The sequence below is a fragment of the Leptopilina boulardi genome, unplaced genomic scaffold (genome assembly GCF_019393585.1).
Source record: "Leptopilina boulardi isolate dan_hultmark-lab unplaced genomic scaffold, ZJU_Lbou_2.1 LbouV2_38, whole genome shotgun sequence".
NCBI lineage: Eukaryota > Metazoa > Arthropoda > Insecta > Hymenoptera > Figitidae > Leptopilina > Leptopilina boulardi.
The window spans coordinates 2,486,301-2,502,458 of record NW_026137951.1 but is presented as its reverse complement, the minus strand read 5'-3'; the positions used below and the strand labels follow the sequence as shown (position 1 = coordinate 2,502,458).

Genomic DNA, 16,158 nt, shown 5'->3' with positions numbered 1-16,158 from the left:
TCAGTAGTACAAGTCACTTTTAGTTAGACGAAATGTAATTTATTTAAGTAGTAAAAATTAATTTCACTCGGACATAACGAAATAAATGAATTCATAATTAAATTAACGAACAGTCATATATACTTTTTCAAATATAATTAACAGTAGTAAAAATAATTATATTATTTTAAAAAAAGAAATACCTGATAAAGTTGCCTAAATCAGCTAAACTTGTTGTTACTCTTTCAACCAAATGTTTTTTAAACATACTTGACCATTTACAAACAGTATTAAGCAATGATTGTTTAAATGGTTTCAAATCAACTCGAAACCATCCACAAAATACTTTAAAAGGTTCCATTTCTTCAATTTCAAGATAAAGTCCCTCATAAAGATCAATTTGTTCTCGAAAATTTTCCATTTTTGGCGCACATTTTTCCGGTGATTTTGGATCTAACGCTGCTATTATTTCCATCTCATCGAGTGTCAATTGACGGCTGTATTCCAAAAATTGTTGCATCACCGTGTCTCTGTCTTCCAACCAGAGGTACGCGTATCCTATTAACAGTATATATATATATATATATATAATTAATAATTAATTACCAATTACTAATTATTAACTATTAATTAATCTTTACTAAATTAGAAATTAATTTTCATTAATAAAAATTCTAATCCATTTTCAAAATTAATAAAAATATAAAAAAAAACCTTTCATAATTTTCTTCAGATAATCGATTAATTGATATTATCAATTACACAGGCACACAAAAAAAAGTGGTGTGGCCGAGACACTACAGTAGTATATTCCCATGTGTTTTTCACCGCTGAATCCGAATCTGAAGTCGAAATAGTCAGATTGGCTCTTGTTTTTGAGTTATACTCAAAAAACGATTCAAAAAAACAAAAAAAATTTTTTATGGTCACTATACTAGTATATTTTCATGTATTTTTTCCCGCTGAATCCGAATTCGTAGCCAGAAATGTCAAATTGGCTAAAAATTTTGAGATAAACTCAAAAAACTGCTAAAAAAAAGTGATTTAAAATCAAAACGTTTTTTGAGTTTATCTCAAAATTTTTAGCCAATTTGACATTTCTGGCTGCGAATTCGGATTCAGCGGGAAAAAATACATGGAAATACACTAGTGTAGTGTGTTGGCAAAAAGAAAATTTCGTTTTTTTTTATTTTAACTAATTTTTTGAGCAGTTTTTTGAGTTTATCTCAAAAGTTTGAGCCAATTTGACATTTCTGGCGTCGAATTCGGATTTAGCGGAAAAAAATACATAGAAATACACTAGTGTAGTGACATAAAAAATTTTTTTTGTTTTTTTATTTTAATTAGTTTTTTTGAGTCGTTTTTTGAGTATAACTCAAAAACAAGAGCCAATCTGACTATTCCGACGTCAGATTCGGATTCAGCGGCGAAAAATACATGGGAATATATGGGTGATTCCACGTCAGATTTAAGTTCAAATTTTAAATTCGTCCAAAACTATTTTTTTTTCATTCTTCATAGTAAAAAAACGTATACGTATTTTTTTTTTTTTTTTTTGGTGCCCAAATTTTTGAGTTATGAATTTTCAAAATTTTGGTTTTTGAAAAGTAGACCTATTTTCAACGACCTACAACTTGAAAACTATTGAATTTAGAAAAATTCCATTAAGAGAAAAAAGTTTCGATTTTTTGTCGACTTTTTAATAATGTCAAAAAAAAAAATTATTTTTGGATTTTTATTAAAAAAATAATAATTTTTTATAAACAAATTCATTTTTTTTCAATTTGGACATTTTTTTTTTTAATTTTTTTTTTTCATGAGATACCTGAAAATAATAAAAAACGTTTGCACAAAGTTTTGGAGTGGGCCTGATGAGTTTAATGGGTGAAAATGAATTTTTAAACTCTGCGTGCAAGTTGAGCGCGCGACGTTAATAATTATATTATCAGTATTATTATTTTAAAGTATTAATTGTAATAGATATGTTATAAAATAAGAAAAACAAATTAAAAACTAACTTTTAAAAAACACTCCTACTTAAACTAGCAAAATTCGGATTGTACGTCGCGCGCTCAACTTGCACGCAGAGTTTAAAAATTCATTTTCACCCATTAAACTCATCAGGCCCACTCCAAAACTTTGTGCAAACGTTTTTTATTATTTTCAGGTATCTAATGAAAAAAAAAAATTAAAAAAAAAAAATGTCCAAATTGAAAAAAAATGAATTTGTTTATAAAAAATTATTATTTTTTTAAATAAAAATTCAAAAATAATTTTTTTTTTGACATTATTAAAAAGTCGACAAAAAATCGAAACTTTTTTCTCTTAATGAAATTTTTCTAAATTCAATAGTTTTCAAGTTGTAGGTCGTTGAAAATAGGTCTACTTTTCAAAAACCAAAATTTTGAAAATTCATAACTCAAAAATTTGGGCACCAAAAAAAAAAAAAAAATACGTATACGTTTTTTTACTATGAAGAATGAAAAAAAATAGTTTTGGACGAATTTAAAATTTGAATTAAAATCTGACGTGGAATCACCCATATACTACTATTGTGTCTCAGCCAAACCACTTTTTTTTTTGTGTGCCTGTGTAATTATACCTTCAAAAACACCGCAAAAATCAGTTGCCTCCTCAATTGCTCGATTCATACCAAAAAGAATTTCCTCCTTCATTGCTTTAATATCTTCGTCATCTTCCAATTCATCGGCATAACTTTTGCCATTATTGAGCCGTGGAACAAGTGTGGCCATTCCAATAATATCAGCCAATAGTCCCGAGACTAAACTCTCCAAACCATCAGGATCTTCAGACTCCAATGATGGTACATAATAAAGATCAGGTTCACGTAATTCTAATGACGCTTCAAATAATGGCTCCTTCTGTGAAATTGGATCCATATTTTCTACCAAATAACTTAAACTACAACCAACTGTTTTTCTCAATGATTCCATTACCATATCATCAATAAATTCCACATACTCCCTCCATGCATCATTATCAATATTAGAAATTTCAAAACATTTTTCATTTTCCCCAAGAAGAAAATGAATTTCATTTGCAGCATTTTTTATATCTCTATAACGTTTTGTTACTTTTTCTACTCTTTCATCTAATGAAAGTAATAAATCTTTACGATGATCTTTTCTTTCGATTAGAGGTGTTTTTATCCAATATTCAAAGATACTTTGAATTTTATCGACATTTATTTGACTTGCTTTTACACGACCCCAAAGATTTTCAACCAAAGTGCCTAATTCACTTATATAATCGTTGAGGCCCTCCGATTTCCAATATAGTTCATTCTCACCTCGCGATACGAGAGAATCTACTTTGGCGACTTCAAGTTCTATTAGATTGAACTCAACACGACGGGATGTCTTGCGAATGTTGTTGTATGAAATGACAGTGCTTCCCAATAATGTCCGATAGTTGCGAAACATTTCTGACGCTTCCGATACCTGATTGAGAATAATTTATTAGGCACTCAGAAAAAAGATATGTTTGAACCTAATGCACCATTTTTTTTTATATTTACCCAATTTTTTGGTTAGTTCAAACAAAATTTGTTTAATTCAAATAAATATTTATTTCATCTAAATAACTGTTTGGTTTATTTTAATAAATTTTTTGAACAAAGAAAAAATTTGATTGAGCTAAATAAATGTTTGGTTAACTGTATATCAATGCATTTATTTTGTTGATTTAACCAAAATTTGGTTGCTTCAAACAAATTTTTTTCTGACAATGAGTGGGATTCAGTTTTTTCTTTCAAATCCTATGTTCCAATTAATAATAAATTAATTTTTGAAAGATAAAAATAATTTTTTAATATTTTAAAAATAAATAAATTCTGATGAGGAAACATAAAACATACTTGAAAATAATTTTTTTCATACAATACCTCGAGTGCAATTTTAGGAATTTCTTTATCACACATCTGTATCAGATAAGTGACTTCTTTCAAAACTGCCAATAAATCGGGATCAAAATTCAAACTCAAAACTGAAACTGAATCTCTTGTTAGTAGAGATCGACTCAATCCTTTGTCAACCAATCTTGGAACAATTATGGACCAATCATTAAACAAAGAATCTTTTCTGTCGTTCAATATAATTGTTAGTCTTTCATAACGGACTATTATATCTTTACCTTCATCACTCTCAACAATTCTGAAAAATAGTAAAAAGAAAATTTTTTTAAAAACATTTTTTTTTTAAATTAAATAAACAAAAAATTTTCAAACTTGAAAATTGTAATTTTTTATTAGTAGTAGAAAACAAGTTTAGTCAGACTAAAGGCTTCTCAATTCTATTATCAGTATAGTGTAAAATTAAATTAAATCAGACAAAATATAATAAATTTTTGTAATTTATTTTATTATATAAAATTTTTATTATTTTTTTAGGGTTCCGTACTCGGTTTGGAACCTTATTAATCTTTCACGGCAACCTTGCCGCAATCATTCTTAGTATGCTTGCAGCAATCTTTCATGTCAAGATTGCAGCAACCTTTCCTGGAAAGCTTACAGCAAGCTTTCACGGCAAGCTTACAGCAAGCTTTCACGGCAAGCTTGCCCTGGGTGGGACATTTCGCTAGCTCATACAAGCTTGCAGCAAGCTTGCACGGTTAACTTGCCGCAAGCTGGCTGCAAGTTTCCGTGCTATCTGGGTTACTTTTTATCAAGTTTTTCAAGAAAAAATGACAATTTTAGGAAAAAAATGTATTTTTCCACCAAAAACGAACAAAATTTTATTTAAAGGGATTTAAATTTATATATTTTAACGTATTTTTAAGTGTAGATTACAAAAAAAATATAGCGAGCATGATTGAAGTTGATTATCATAGCGTTGTCAAGGAAAAACCATGAATTTTTACGAAAAATGCCTAAAAATGACTATGTACCCCCCCCCCCTAGCAGCCACATCTTTTTACATAAAGAGCACAAATTTGGTACACTTACGTAATTTTACGTGAAAATTACAGGAAAAATATAGCGAACTTGATTCGGATCAATTTACATAGCGTTGTCAAGGAAAAATCAAAAATTTCGAAAAAAAAATATTTATTCTCCCTAGCGCACACAATATTCAACCTAAACTGTTCATATTTGCTGTAAAACTGTATTTTTGCGTAAAAAATACAGGGAAAAAATGTAAGCGCAATTAGAGTTGATGATCAATTTTTATCAAATTTTTGAAGAAAAATGATAAATTTAAGAAAAAAATGTATTTTTCCGCAAAAAACGAAAAAAGGTTTATCTAAAGTGATTCAAATTTATATATTTTGACGTATTTTTACGTGTAGATTACAAAAAAAAATATAGCGAGGATGATTAGAGTTGATTTTTTATTCTTTATGTTCATTTTATAAAAATTTGGGTTCCTCGCGGAGAAAGCAATAAATTTCTTTAACTCATTTAAGTGATTTATATGATTTAAATTCAATTAAAACGCAAAATGTAAATACAATAAAAATATTGCGTGTTTAAATAAAAATATGTTTCTTATATTTTTTTTAGTAAAATATTTTTTATAAAATAAAATCGGACAAGTGCGAGTTATACTCGCACTAAAATCGAGGGTTCCGTACTCGAAGCGAACTTATTTGGTATAAAAAACAAATGTTTAAAAAATATGTATAGTAATCTATACCAAAGGAGGAACAATTTTCTTAAATTTTTTTTTAAAAATTGTTCCTTTTTGTATCACATATATTATTTAACATACAACACATATTATTTAAACATTTGTTTTTATACACCAAATAAGTTCGCTTCGAGTACGGAACTCTCGATTTCAGTGCAAGTGTAACTCGCACTTGTCCGATTTTTTTATTATATAAAAATTTCCATCGGACAATTAATGTAATTTTTTTGCATCAGTAGTAGAAGATAAGTTTAGTCAGACAAATTAGAATGTTTTGTGTTTTTCTTTAGTCAATAGTATAGAATAACTTTAGTCAGACAAAGAATAATAAATTTTCCTAATTCTAGAATAAGTAGTAAAAGTAATTTTCAGTCGGACGAGAGACAAAAAATGTAATTTTTATTAGTAGTCAAAGAATTTTTTTTTTTTTTTACAATATTCTCAAAAAAAAAGCAGAAAATTGTGTATTTCTATATAAATTTTTGATAACTCACGGATGTTGGAGAGATTTGAAGGCTTGAATTGGGTGATCGATTCGCTGCCTCAGCATGCTCGTAAATTGTAAACCGGCAGCCAATGGAGGAAGGTTACTCATGGCTCCTCGTGAACCCAGATTAAACAGGACTTCGATCAGAGTCAGCTCATGCTTTAACAGTTCCAGGATACGTGAATAGCGATTCGTGAATTGCTTACAAATTACTGGACGCTCTAAAACTGATCCCGCAATGTTTATCAACTGCAATAAAATACAATTTATCACCTAAAATTCAAACTTTATTTATTTTTTTCAAACATTTTCATTTCTATTTTTTTCCCCTATGAAAAATTGCACTAATTACAATTCAAATATTTTAAAATTATTAATTTTTTTTAAATAAATATTTTTCTAAAAAATATTTTTTTTTTTGTAATCAAATTGTTTCAAAAATCTCACCTTAAAGACACTTTCTAAATTATGACAATCGTCAAATGCTTGACACAAAATAGAAGCCAATTTACTGTCAAGATCAATAATTGATGCACTAAATTTTTCACAATCAATTGCAAATGATTTATCATCTGGTTCTAATACATCAGTCGATCTTGTTGTAAATGATGTGAAAAGTTGTTGAAATTCTTTATAAACAGCAACAATTCTTGCACTAAGCGATCGTCCCAATATACTTCCAATTTCAATTTTTTCCAATTTTGAAAATTCCAAAACCGTATGAAAAAGCCATTCAATATTTGCCAACCGATTTAAAAATGCATCTAAACGCATAAATATCACATTTGGATCAAATTTCCATGGTGGCGCTTCAATTTTCATTCCAGGCTCATGTTTACGTAATTCAAATTGTCTTTTAAATTCTTCAAGAACGTCTAAAATTAAATCAAAATGTTTATTTTTCAAATTAAAAATTTATACAAAAAAAAAAAATATCTTATTTTCGAAAAAATTATTTTTATTTTGTGTGTGTGTTTTTTTTTTTTTTTTAATTAAAATTTATGAATTATTAACCTCGACAAACTTGAACCCTCTGCAAAGCTTCATCAACGTCACTCTGAAAAATTAATGTCGGGTCGAGAAAACGACGTGCCTCTTGAATCAACAAATTAGAAATTTGCCTAAGCATAATTATCAATTTCGAAGAATTTTGATAATATTTCGTTTTTGCCCATGCTAAACCAACGGCATGTATTACAACAGCCATTAATGGTTTAGCTTCAGAAAAATCAGTTTCTTCAATTGATTTAAAAAATTTTGCCAATGGCGATAAATAAAGTGACAATTCTTTTGATTCAGCCAATGATGAGACAATATTTTCAAAAAGTGTACGAAAACATGGAAAATATGCACTTTCAGTGAGTTCGAGAATTTTTGCCATTTTTTTCACTCGTTCCTCACGCAATTGATCGAAAATATATCTGTTAATTAATTTATTACAAAATATATTTATGAATACAGAATTCTGTAAATTATTGACAATATTTTGTAATTATAAAAAATAATAATAATAATAATAAACTTTTTATTCAGTTTTTTATTTATAAAAAAAAAAATGATCGAACTATTTTAAAAATTAAATAAGGTCAGTTGGAGTAAATGGGGACAAGAGGTTTTGGAGCTTAATTTACAGTTTTAAAATTAAGTTCAACGTCAATATTTTAATCTCAGATCACCTGCAAGAGGTTTTGAGTATTGACAAACTTTTATCTTGACAATTGGCAGCAAGATAAAAAAAGTTATCGCTCTCTGCATAAAAACTTGAAAATCAAAGTCAAACTGTTTCAGTATTTTGTCGAGCATTTCAAAGAAAACAGACTTAAAAATCATACCAAAATTTTTTCTTATTCCTTATGACTCCTATAACAGAAATTCACTTGAATTTTTGATTATTGTCAATTTGGTTAATAATGACAAGCTGTACCCATTTACCCTGAGTTTTCAAATTTTTGTGGTAAATGGGGACAGCTTGTCGTTATTAACCAAATTAACAAAATTCAAAAATTCAAGTGAATTTCTGTTATGGGAGTCATAAAGAATAAGAAAAAAATTTGGTATGATTTTTAAGTCTGTTTTTTTCGAATGCGAGACAAATAACTGAAATAAAAAAAAAATAAAAAAAAATTAATTGGTTAAACTATTATATATCTACTACAAATTTTGTTTTCAAGTTTTTTCATCCCTTAATACATTTCTTAAAACTTTCTTAGAAACTGTGCTGTCCCCATTTACTCCGAATTTTATGAAATTTTCTAAATTTTGGGGTAAATGGGAACAGTCAGTTTCATGAGTTTAAAGCTTATCTAAATTCTTTTCCCCATTTACCCCAACTGACCCTATGTAAAATTTGTATATTAAAATTATAAAAAAGGGATTTAATTTTTTTTTTTTTTCACCTCAAATTTGCAAGTCTCTTATTCCAAAATTCAAGTTCAACGTCAGGTGTTGGATTTTGTCCGTTTTCAAAAGCAAATGCTGATTCTTGTGTAACAACATCGTTCACCAAATAAGCCCATTTAATCACCACACCTTCTATTGAACTTTTGAGATATAAATCGACCGCCTGTGGTCCTTCGGTGGTAACTAATCTTTCAACTTCTGACACTTTCTCAAGACCTGCTGGCATTGGAAGCACTGTTCTTCCATTCACTTGACCCTTGACCTAGCAATAAAATTCCAGGAAAAAAAAATAATAATAATTTATATCTATTACTTTGCCTTCTTTTCACTTTTTCGTGACTATATATATCGTAAATGAAATAAGAAAATAAAAAAAGAAAAAAAGATTTTATACTTGATAAAGAGTTCCTCTTAGGGAATAAACGTGTCTATTGATGTCTTCAAGTGCCACTTCAGGGAGATTTTTGTGATTTTCCTTTTTACTAAGAAGAGGAGAGAAAATATTGTCCACAAGTGTGGCGAGCTCGTCAACAACACGATGAGACAAGTCACCGGTGATGAGCATTGACGCACATCCATTCTGATCGTTTGGCACTGAAGATATCTTCACTTTTATCGTGTAGATCCCTGAAAAAAAATAAAAAATATTTTTCTCTTCTTTATTACAATATTTTTTATTTTCATCTTTTGCTACTTAAAAAAAAAGAACAACAATTTATCCATAAAAAAGAAAATTAGAAAATTGATTAAAATATTTTTTTTATAATAAAAAATATCAATTGAATATGAATAAAAATTACCTTTAGTTCTTTGACACGGAATAGGAAATCCACAGGATGGTATAAGTTGAGCATTTGGTGTAAGTACAACAAAAAGTGCAGCTGGTACAGGATTGTCCAAAAATTCCATAACACAATTTCGATGTTCTTCAATCATCAATAAACGTCCCCATTTTTCCGGTTTAAGTTTCAATGATTTTTGCACAATCAATCCAATGAATTCGAGACGATAATCTGTCGGCGTTTCCGGACCCGCCATGTCTTTCACAAAATTAAATTTGAAAATTTATTTTATTTTATATTTTTTGAAAAATAAATTTCAAATATACAAAAAAAATTCTCATTTTTTTTTAGAATAGTTTATTCTAATTTACCCAAATTTATTTATCTAAAAACAATTAACAGGTAATAAATAAAAAAAAACAATCTACAACCAAAATTAAGATTTAAAAAAAAATATTTCTGAAAAAACAAAAATTACATTAAAAAGAAAAAATGAAAATACTTTTCTAAACGGAAAAAAAAATTTTTTTATGTCACAAAAATTGTTGCTGAAAATTTTAAGAGAAACAAATAGTTGTGAATTTTTCAACTGTTATGATAAAACTGGCAATATAAAATAGAGTGTACTTAGATTATAATCATCGAGCAATAAGGTCAAATAACCAGGTACAGAAAGTACGAATGGTAAACCAAACTACCCTCCCCTCCCCTCCCTCCCTTCGTCTCATCCTTACTTTGCCAATTTTAATGTCACGAAAACCGCAAGAATATTTCTGCAAACAATTGACGTTGCACGCGATCATATTCTCTATGCGCTGCTACAGTGATATCATATCATTTTATATTTCGCGAATCAATCCAACAAGAAGCACATAAATTTTGCTCGGAAAAAAAGAATCTTTGAAAATTGAAAAAAAAAAAAAATTATAAATCTTTTTTTACTCACCCTCTGATCTTTTGGATCTCATTGTTTTGATTTTTTTTAATTTAAAAATTGACGAAATTTATTATTTTTTGCAGCAATATATTGAAAAAAAAAATTTTTTTTTCTCAAAATTGAAAAAAATGGAACTGTGTCTAAGAGAAATTGAGAAACAATACTGCGAGTGATTTGCAAATATTAGAATGAAGGTAGCTTATACTATGGGGAGTGTCAACCGGTACCAGGAGTTCCCTTTTGTTTGGTATTAGTGGGAAAATAATGTCGAAACCATTAAAAAAAAAAAGTCCCTCCAGTTCAGTTTGTATAGTTGTGCGAAGAAAATGCGTATATTTAACAAAAAAAATAAATAAATAAACCAGAGTAAATATTACTGAGGTACGTTTTTTTCTTTTCACAAATTTTACAATTTTAATTTAATAAAGTAATAGAATTATTTCTTATTAATTATTTAGGTATTTCTTTAATAAAGTAGTTTTTAATATTTTTTTCCATACGGTACACTGAAAAAAAAATTCTGGTTAGGCTATATTAACATTACTTTCTAGTTATGTTAACCAGAATTCTAGTTGAATTAACTAGAATTCTCGTTAAAATAACCAGAATTCTGGTTAACCTAACCAGAATCAAAATGTTAAATATACCCTAACCAGAATTCTGGTTAATCTAACTAGAATTTTTTTTCAGTGTAGATAAATATTTAGTACGACTTTTTTTATTTATAGTAATTTCAGTAGTAAAAGTAAATATTTAGTCAGGCTTTATAAATTTTTTATAGTTTTATCAATAGTACAAATCTATTTTAGTTTTCAATTTTATTTTTTTTTGTAATTTTTTCAGTAGTACAAATCGATTTTAGTCAGACACAATTACAAATTTACAAAATCAGTATAAAAAATTTAAACAAACTTTCAAAATGTTTGTAATTTTTTTAGTAGAATAAATCGATTTTAGTCAGTCATAATGACACAATTGTAAAATCAGTAGTGTAAGTCAATATTTAGTTGAAATTTCAATATTTTTGTAGTTTTATCAGTAGTACAAATCAATTTTAGTCAGGCTTTTATAAACGTTCGTAGTTTTGTCAGTAGTATTATTTGATTTAAGTCAGACATAATGACTAAATTACAAAGTCAGTAGTAAATGTCAAATATTTTTCAAATTTTTCTAATTATATAAGTAGTATAAATTTCTTTTAATCAGACATATTAACTAAATTATAAAAAAACAGTAGTAAAAAAGATTTTTAATCAGAACATTCAACCTTTTTTTTTTAATTAATTCAGTAGTGTAAGTAAATATTAAGTCAGACTTTTTGAACATTAATAATTTTATCAGTAGTATAAATTTTATAACAGTCAAACATAATTAAATACTTAATTAATTTTCAAATTTCAAAATAAATTCAACAATCAAATTTTTTTTTTTTTTATTATCAAAATTGTTTCTTTTTTTTATTGATTGTTTAATGAAATTTAAGAGGATAAAAAACAACGGGGTTAAAATCTCTATTGTCTCATAGATGGTTAGACAAAGGAACTCATAACTGATCCCTTCGGAGGATTAAATAATATTTTGATAAGGCCAATACGCCCATTGGTCAATATTTGATATGATGTTCCCAGATGGTGGCCACCTTATATCCCTCGGCTTCTATATAATATTTTCTCTCATCTTTAATCCACCCTGTTCATTCTACCGTGTACGAAAAGCCTTGCACGTTTCATTTCGCAGGACATATCTTTCTTCCATCATGTCACGTCGTTTGGCCAGATTGCGCAACTACTGTAATTCTTCCTGCGTAAATTCTGTCGATACGGATTATTTTGAAAAAAAAACCTTTATATACCAAAATCCTATTACTATACATATATTATTATTATTATTATTATTATTAAATATTAGAAAAATCCCATCAATAAAATCCTCTTTAAATAATTATTTATTTCTTTCAAAAGAAAACAAATTTAATAAAAATTTATCATTATTTACACTTTGAGAAATATTTTATTTCAACTAAATTTAATATATTTGAGTTAAATAAACATATATTTGTCTTAGCCTATTTATTTAGCGTAAATAAAAATTTTATTTGTCCTAAGTAAAATTTTTATTTAAATCAAATATTTATTTGCAACAAATAAATATTTATCTAACTCTGAGATAAATATATCATTTCTCTGGGTGTAGACTGAAAAAAATTTATTTAATTCAAATAATTCTTTAGTTGACTATTCTCAAATAAATATTTACTTAAATCATAAAATACTTATTTGAATTAAATAAACTGAATTTGAACCAATAATTTCTGTATTTAAAACAATAATTTCTGTATTTCAAACAAATACAATTTAATTAACTCAAAAATTATTTGGTCCAAGTAAATATTTATTCGATAATAATAATCAAGTAATCAATTATTTGAATCAAATAAATCTTATTTTCAGTGTAAATTTATAAAAAAAAATGATACCCTTCTTATAGCATTGAGAATTACATAAAAAAAATTTTACTTTTCTTCATTTTTTTTTCATTATATAAATGAAAAAAATAGAGACGAAAATAGAAAACAAAAGTAAAATGAAAGATAAAACGTTTTTTTAAAAGTAGAAAAAAAACACAAAAGGGTCGGCGTGAGTGTCCTTGAAAAATATTCGCTAACGCATTTATATATTTATAGAGAGAGAGAGAGAGAAAGAGAAATGACGAATACAAGATGAATTGATAGGCAAGTCACTCTCACTGAAGCCAAGCGGAGAATTTCACTCAAGTGAAAGTTCAAAAAGTGAATAATGCGTGTGAGAATATTTCAAGAGTGATTTCTTATTTAGAGGCTTTTGAACTCAATGTCATTTTTCACTCCGCAATCGACTCCACACCGGTAAAGCTCTCTTCCGTTACCTTTGAAAACTTTTTTTTTCCATTCTATATCCTAAGGGGAATTCCCACTTTTTTTTTCTTTTTTTTTTTTTTTTGGCAAAGCAAATGCGAAATGTGCTTTTGGCATGAAACTGTTTCAATTTTCTTCATGGGAAAGCTTTCTGTTAAGTGCACTGCTTTACTATCAATCATTTTAGAAAATATTTGAAAGAAGAAAAACTATCCAAACACCTATCTGAGATTCAAAATTTTCAACTTTACACCTTGTTCTTTATAACACAAAAACTTTTTTTTATATTAGATTAAACAAAACGTAATGAAAATAAAAACAGTATGTAAAAATAACAATAATGTTTTATTAAATGTATAATTTTTTTTTTAATTTTCCATAATTTTTGCAATCGACAGAAAAATACAAAAAAAAAAAATTTTCCTTGTAAATTTCTTTTTTTTCCCAAAAAATAAAATTCATTAACTTTTGCAGTTTTTGAATTTGTGGGAAAATGTTGAAATTTCATTTAATGAAATAGAAGCAATTTAGTTTAATATGTGTCCAACGATAATATGTATTACTTTAATTATGATCATGTCAAGGGACGTTGTACATTTACTTTTAGGTGACAAAATTCAAGTAAGTACGTGAGGTCACGTTTGCCACACAAATGCAAGCCCAGCAAAACTACAAATACTTACACACTATCGTGTGCGGTTTCCGGGGCATTTTATGAGTTTAATTTAGAACCAGACGGTCTGGCATACATTTGAATATTCTAGTTTTGGTTGCCCGCAAAATTTAGGAGTCACTTTGGGATGTCATGAAAGATGTGAAATTCACCCGCGCCGCTGATCTGACAACAGCTGCGCTCGCAGTTGCACAATTATACAAATTTAACTATACATTCAAAATTTAATTTTCTAAAATAATTACAAATTTAACATCAAAAATTACTCTTTTTTAATAACATTTTTTTTTGTTTTTTGCAAGGAAAAAAGTTTTCAAAAATAAAATTTTCATTTTAATTAAAACATAATAAATTTTTAATAAAACAAAAAAGAAAATCGAAATTATATTTGATTGCCTTATATTGTGTATATCTTTTGTATGTATATATAGCAAAATCCCTTGTGATGAAAGCAGAACGCAATTAATATTTGGTCCCTTTCTCTTTCTCTCAATTTTACCAATCAGTAATTTCAAAAACGTTTCGCGATTACAAAAAAAAGATTCGTTTATCCTTCTTCAGAAATATAATTTTTTTTTTTTTGCTTCCACCTAATAAACTTAATTTCCCTCATCGGCTTCTGTCAAGAGAAAATAAGCTCCTTTCATATTGACCTTTCATTTAGTCAGAAAAACCATAATCCCCTTATTATAGGGACCTTCAAAAATAATAATTCTCTCTTCTTATTTTTGCAAAATTAATACAATTTTCATTAATAAATATAGAAAAAAAAATATATTTTTTTTTAAACAATAAATTAAAATGATCAATTTTTAATTATTTTTCGACTTTTCAAATTTTTATATTTCTTTTCTCGAGTAGAAAAAAGAAAGTTGTTCGCTATTCATTTGGGAAGGACTTAATCTTCGAGTGAAGAAAATTTCCTTCCTCCAATTTAGCTACTTTCCTTCGGTAATGCCCTTGGCAAGTGGAGCGTCTGGAAAATTTCCCAAGTTAAGTTGCAAACTCTACATTTTCTCCTGCTTTAGTCTCTTTAACTCTCTCTTTCTTTCTTTTTTTTCTCTCTCTCTCTCTTTCTCGCCCCCTTTTTTCTAAGCTCTCAACAGGTTACCTTTAGGTCCTAGTAGTAAGTTCTTCGCTTTGCTCTCTTTTAGAGCTCCCTCTTTTTTTTCAGCCTCTCTTCTAGATTTTCCATCCAACTTGTAGGGTCCTTGAATTCGGCAAGCATAGAATGTGGATATTGAAAGCGAAAAATGTACGCAATCTCGGTTCTTTCCCATTACATTCTCAAGACGTAATAAGAAAAAAAAAAATTCACATTATAAAAGCCCTTTTTTTCAGGTAAACTCTCCAAGAGCTTATTTTCATATAAAAAAAAGACTACGAAAAAAAAGGAAGAATTTATTTTTCTCCCGATAACTCTTCTGGTATTCATGAGGCAAGTTTTCGAAAATTTAAAATTATGAAAATTTTTTGGTCCATTGTAGCTCGGATGCTGTTAGTCGTATCAAAAAGTGATCCATATACGTTTTTTCTGTTTTTATAACTCTTCCTGTAATTATCTATTCGAAAAAAAAAAATTTCAAAAATTTTTGTTCCAGCTCGGATGCTGTTGGTTCTATTAAAAAGTATCCCAAACTTTTTTTGTAGGAAACTCTCTTTGAATAACCATAGAATAAACACGCGGGCTTAATTGTAAAATATTTTATTTCTTTATTTTTTTATTTAGGGTTTTTTATTTTTTTATTTACATTTATTATATAATAAATATTCCATTTTTTTCCATAAATGGAAATAAATTGAAAAAAAAGGAAAATTAATTTTTAAAATATATATATATATATTTATTATTCTGGCTATTGAAAAATACCTGAAATTTTCTCATCGTTTCTTTCCTCTGGGGGAGCCTCCTCGTCCTCTTGAGAGGGACCACGAGATTCCATCATTGATCGAAACAGGAGCTCAAATTCCTCGAGTTTGTCGTTATCTTCATTCTTTGTGAATCTGGATTCGCCAGTTTCCATGCTTAAATTCCTTTTCATCAGTTCGAAACTGTCGATACTGCTTTCAGAATCCGACATTGTTAGGCACTTCTATAATTAAAGGGAAATAATCAGAAAACTCATTTTTTTTTTATTTTTCAATTAAAAAAAATTTCTTAATTTTTAACGCTGAAATTATTAATTATTTTTTCATATTAACAAAAAAAAAACGTTAAATATTTTATTATTGTAAAAAATTTATTTTCTTTTAGACTTCAAATGATTTATAGGTTTATTATTAGTAATAAAGGACATTTTTAGTCAGACAATATAATAATATGAGAAATTTTTCTAACTGTTGTAAAAAAAGTAATAAA

The 16,158-nt window shown here is 27.5% G+C and overlaps 1 protein-coding gene across 1 annotated transcript in view; it reads right to left on the bottom strand.

The window, feature by feature from the left end:
* LOC127288237 (dynein beta chain, ciliary) overlaps positions 1 to 15,880 on the bottom strand; it is a 53,958-nt gene extending 38,078 nt beyond the window's left edge. Inside the window, exons 1-10 of the mRNA XM_051315593.1 lie at positions 15,670 to 15,880; positions 9,315 to 9,554; positions 8,909 to 9,141; positions 8,511 to 8,776; positions 7,129 to 7,535; positions 6,562 to 6,989; positions 6,122 to 6,363; positions 3,884 to 4,151; positions 2,582 to 3,440; positions 183 to 537 (exon numbers count right to left, since the gene is read on the bottom strand). Of these exons, the coding sequence (XP_051171550.1) occupies positions 183 to 537; positions 2,582 to 3,440; positions 3,884 to 4,151; positions 6,122 to 6,363; positions 6,562 to 6,989; positions 7,129 to 7,535; positions 8,511 to 8,776; positions 8,909 to 9,141; positions 9,315 to 9,554; positions 15,670 to 15,880 (3,509 nt within the window). The remainder of the gene's footprint in view (positions 1 to 182; positions 538 to 2,581; positions 3,441 to 3,883; positions 4,152 to 6,121; positions 6,364 to 6,561; positions 6,990 to 7,128; positions 7,536 to 8,510; positions 8,777 to 8,908; positions 9,142 to 9,314; positions 9,555 to 15,669) is intronic.
* Positions 15,881 to 16,158: the final 278 nt, after the last annotated feature.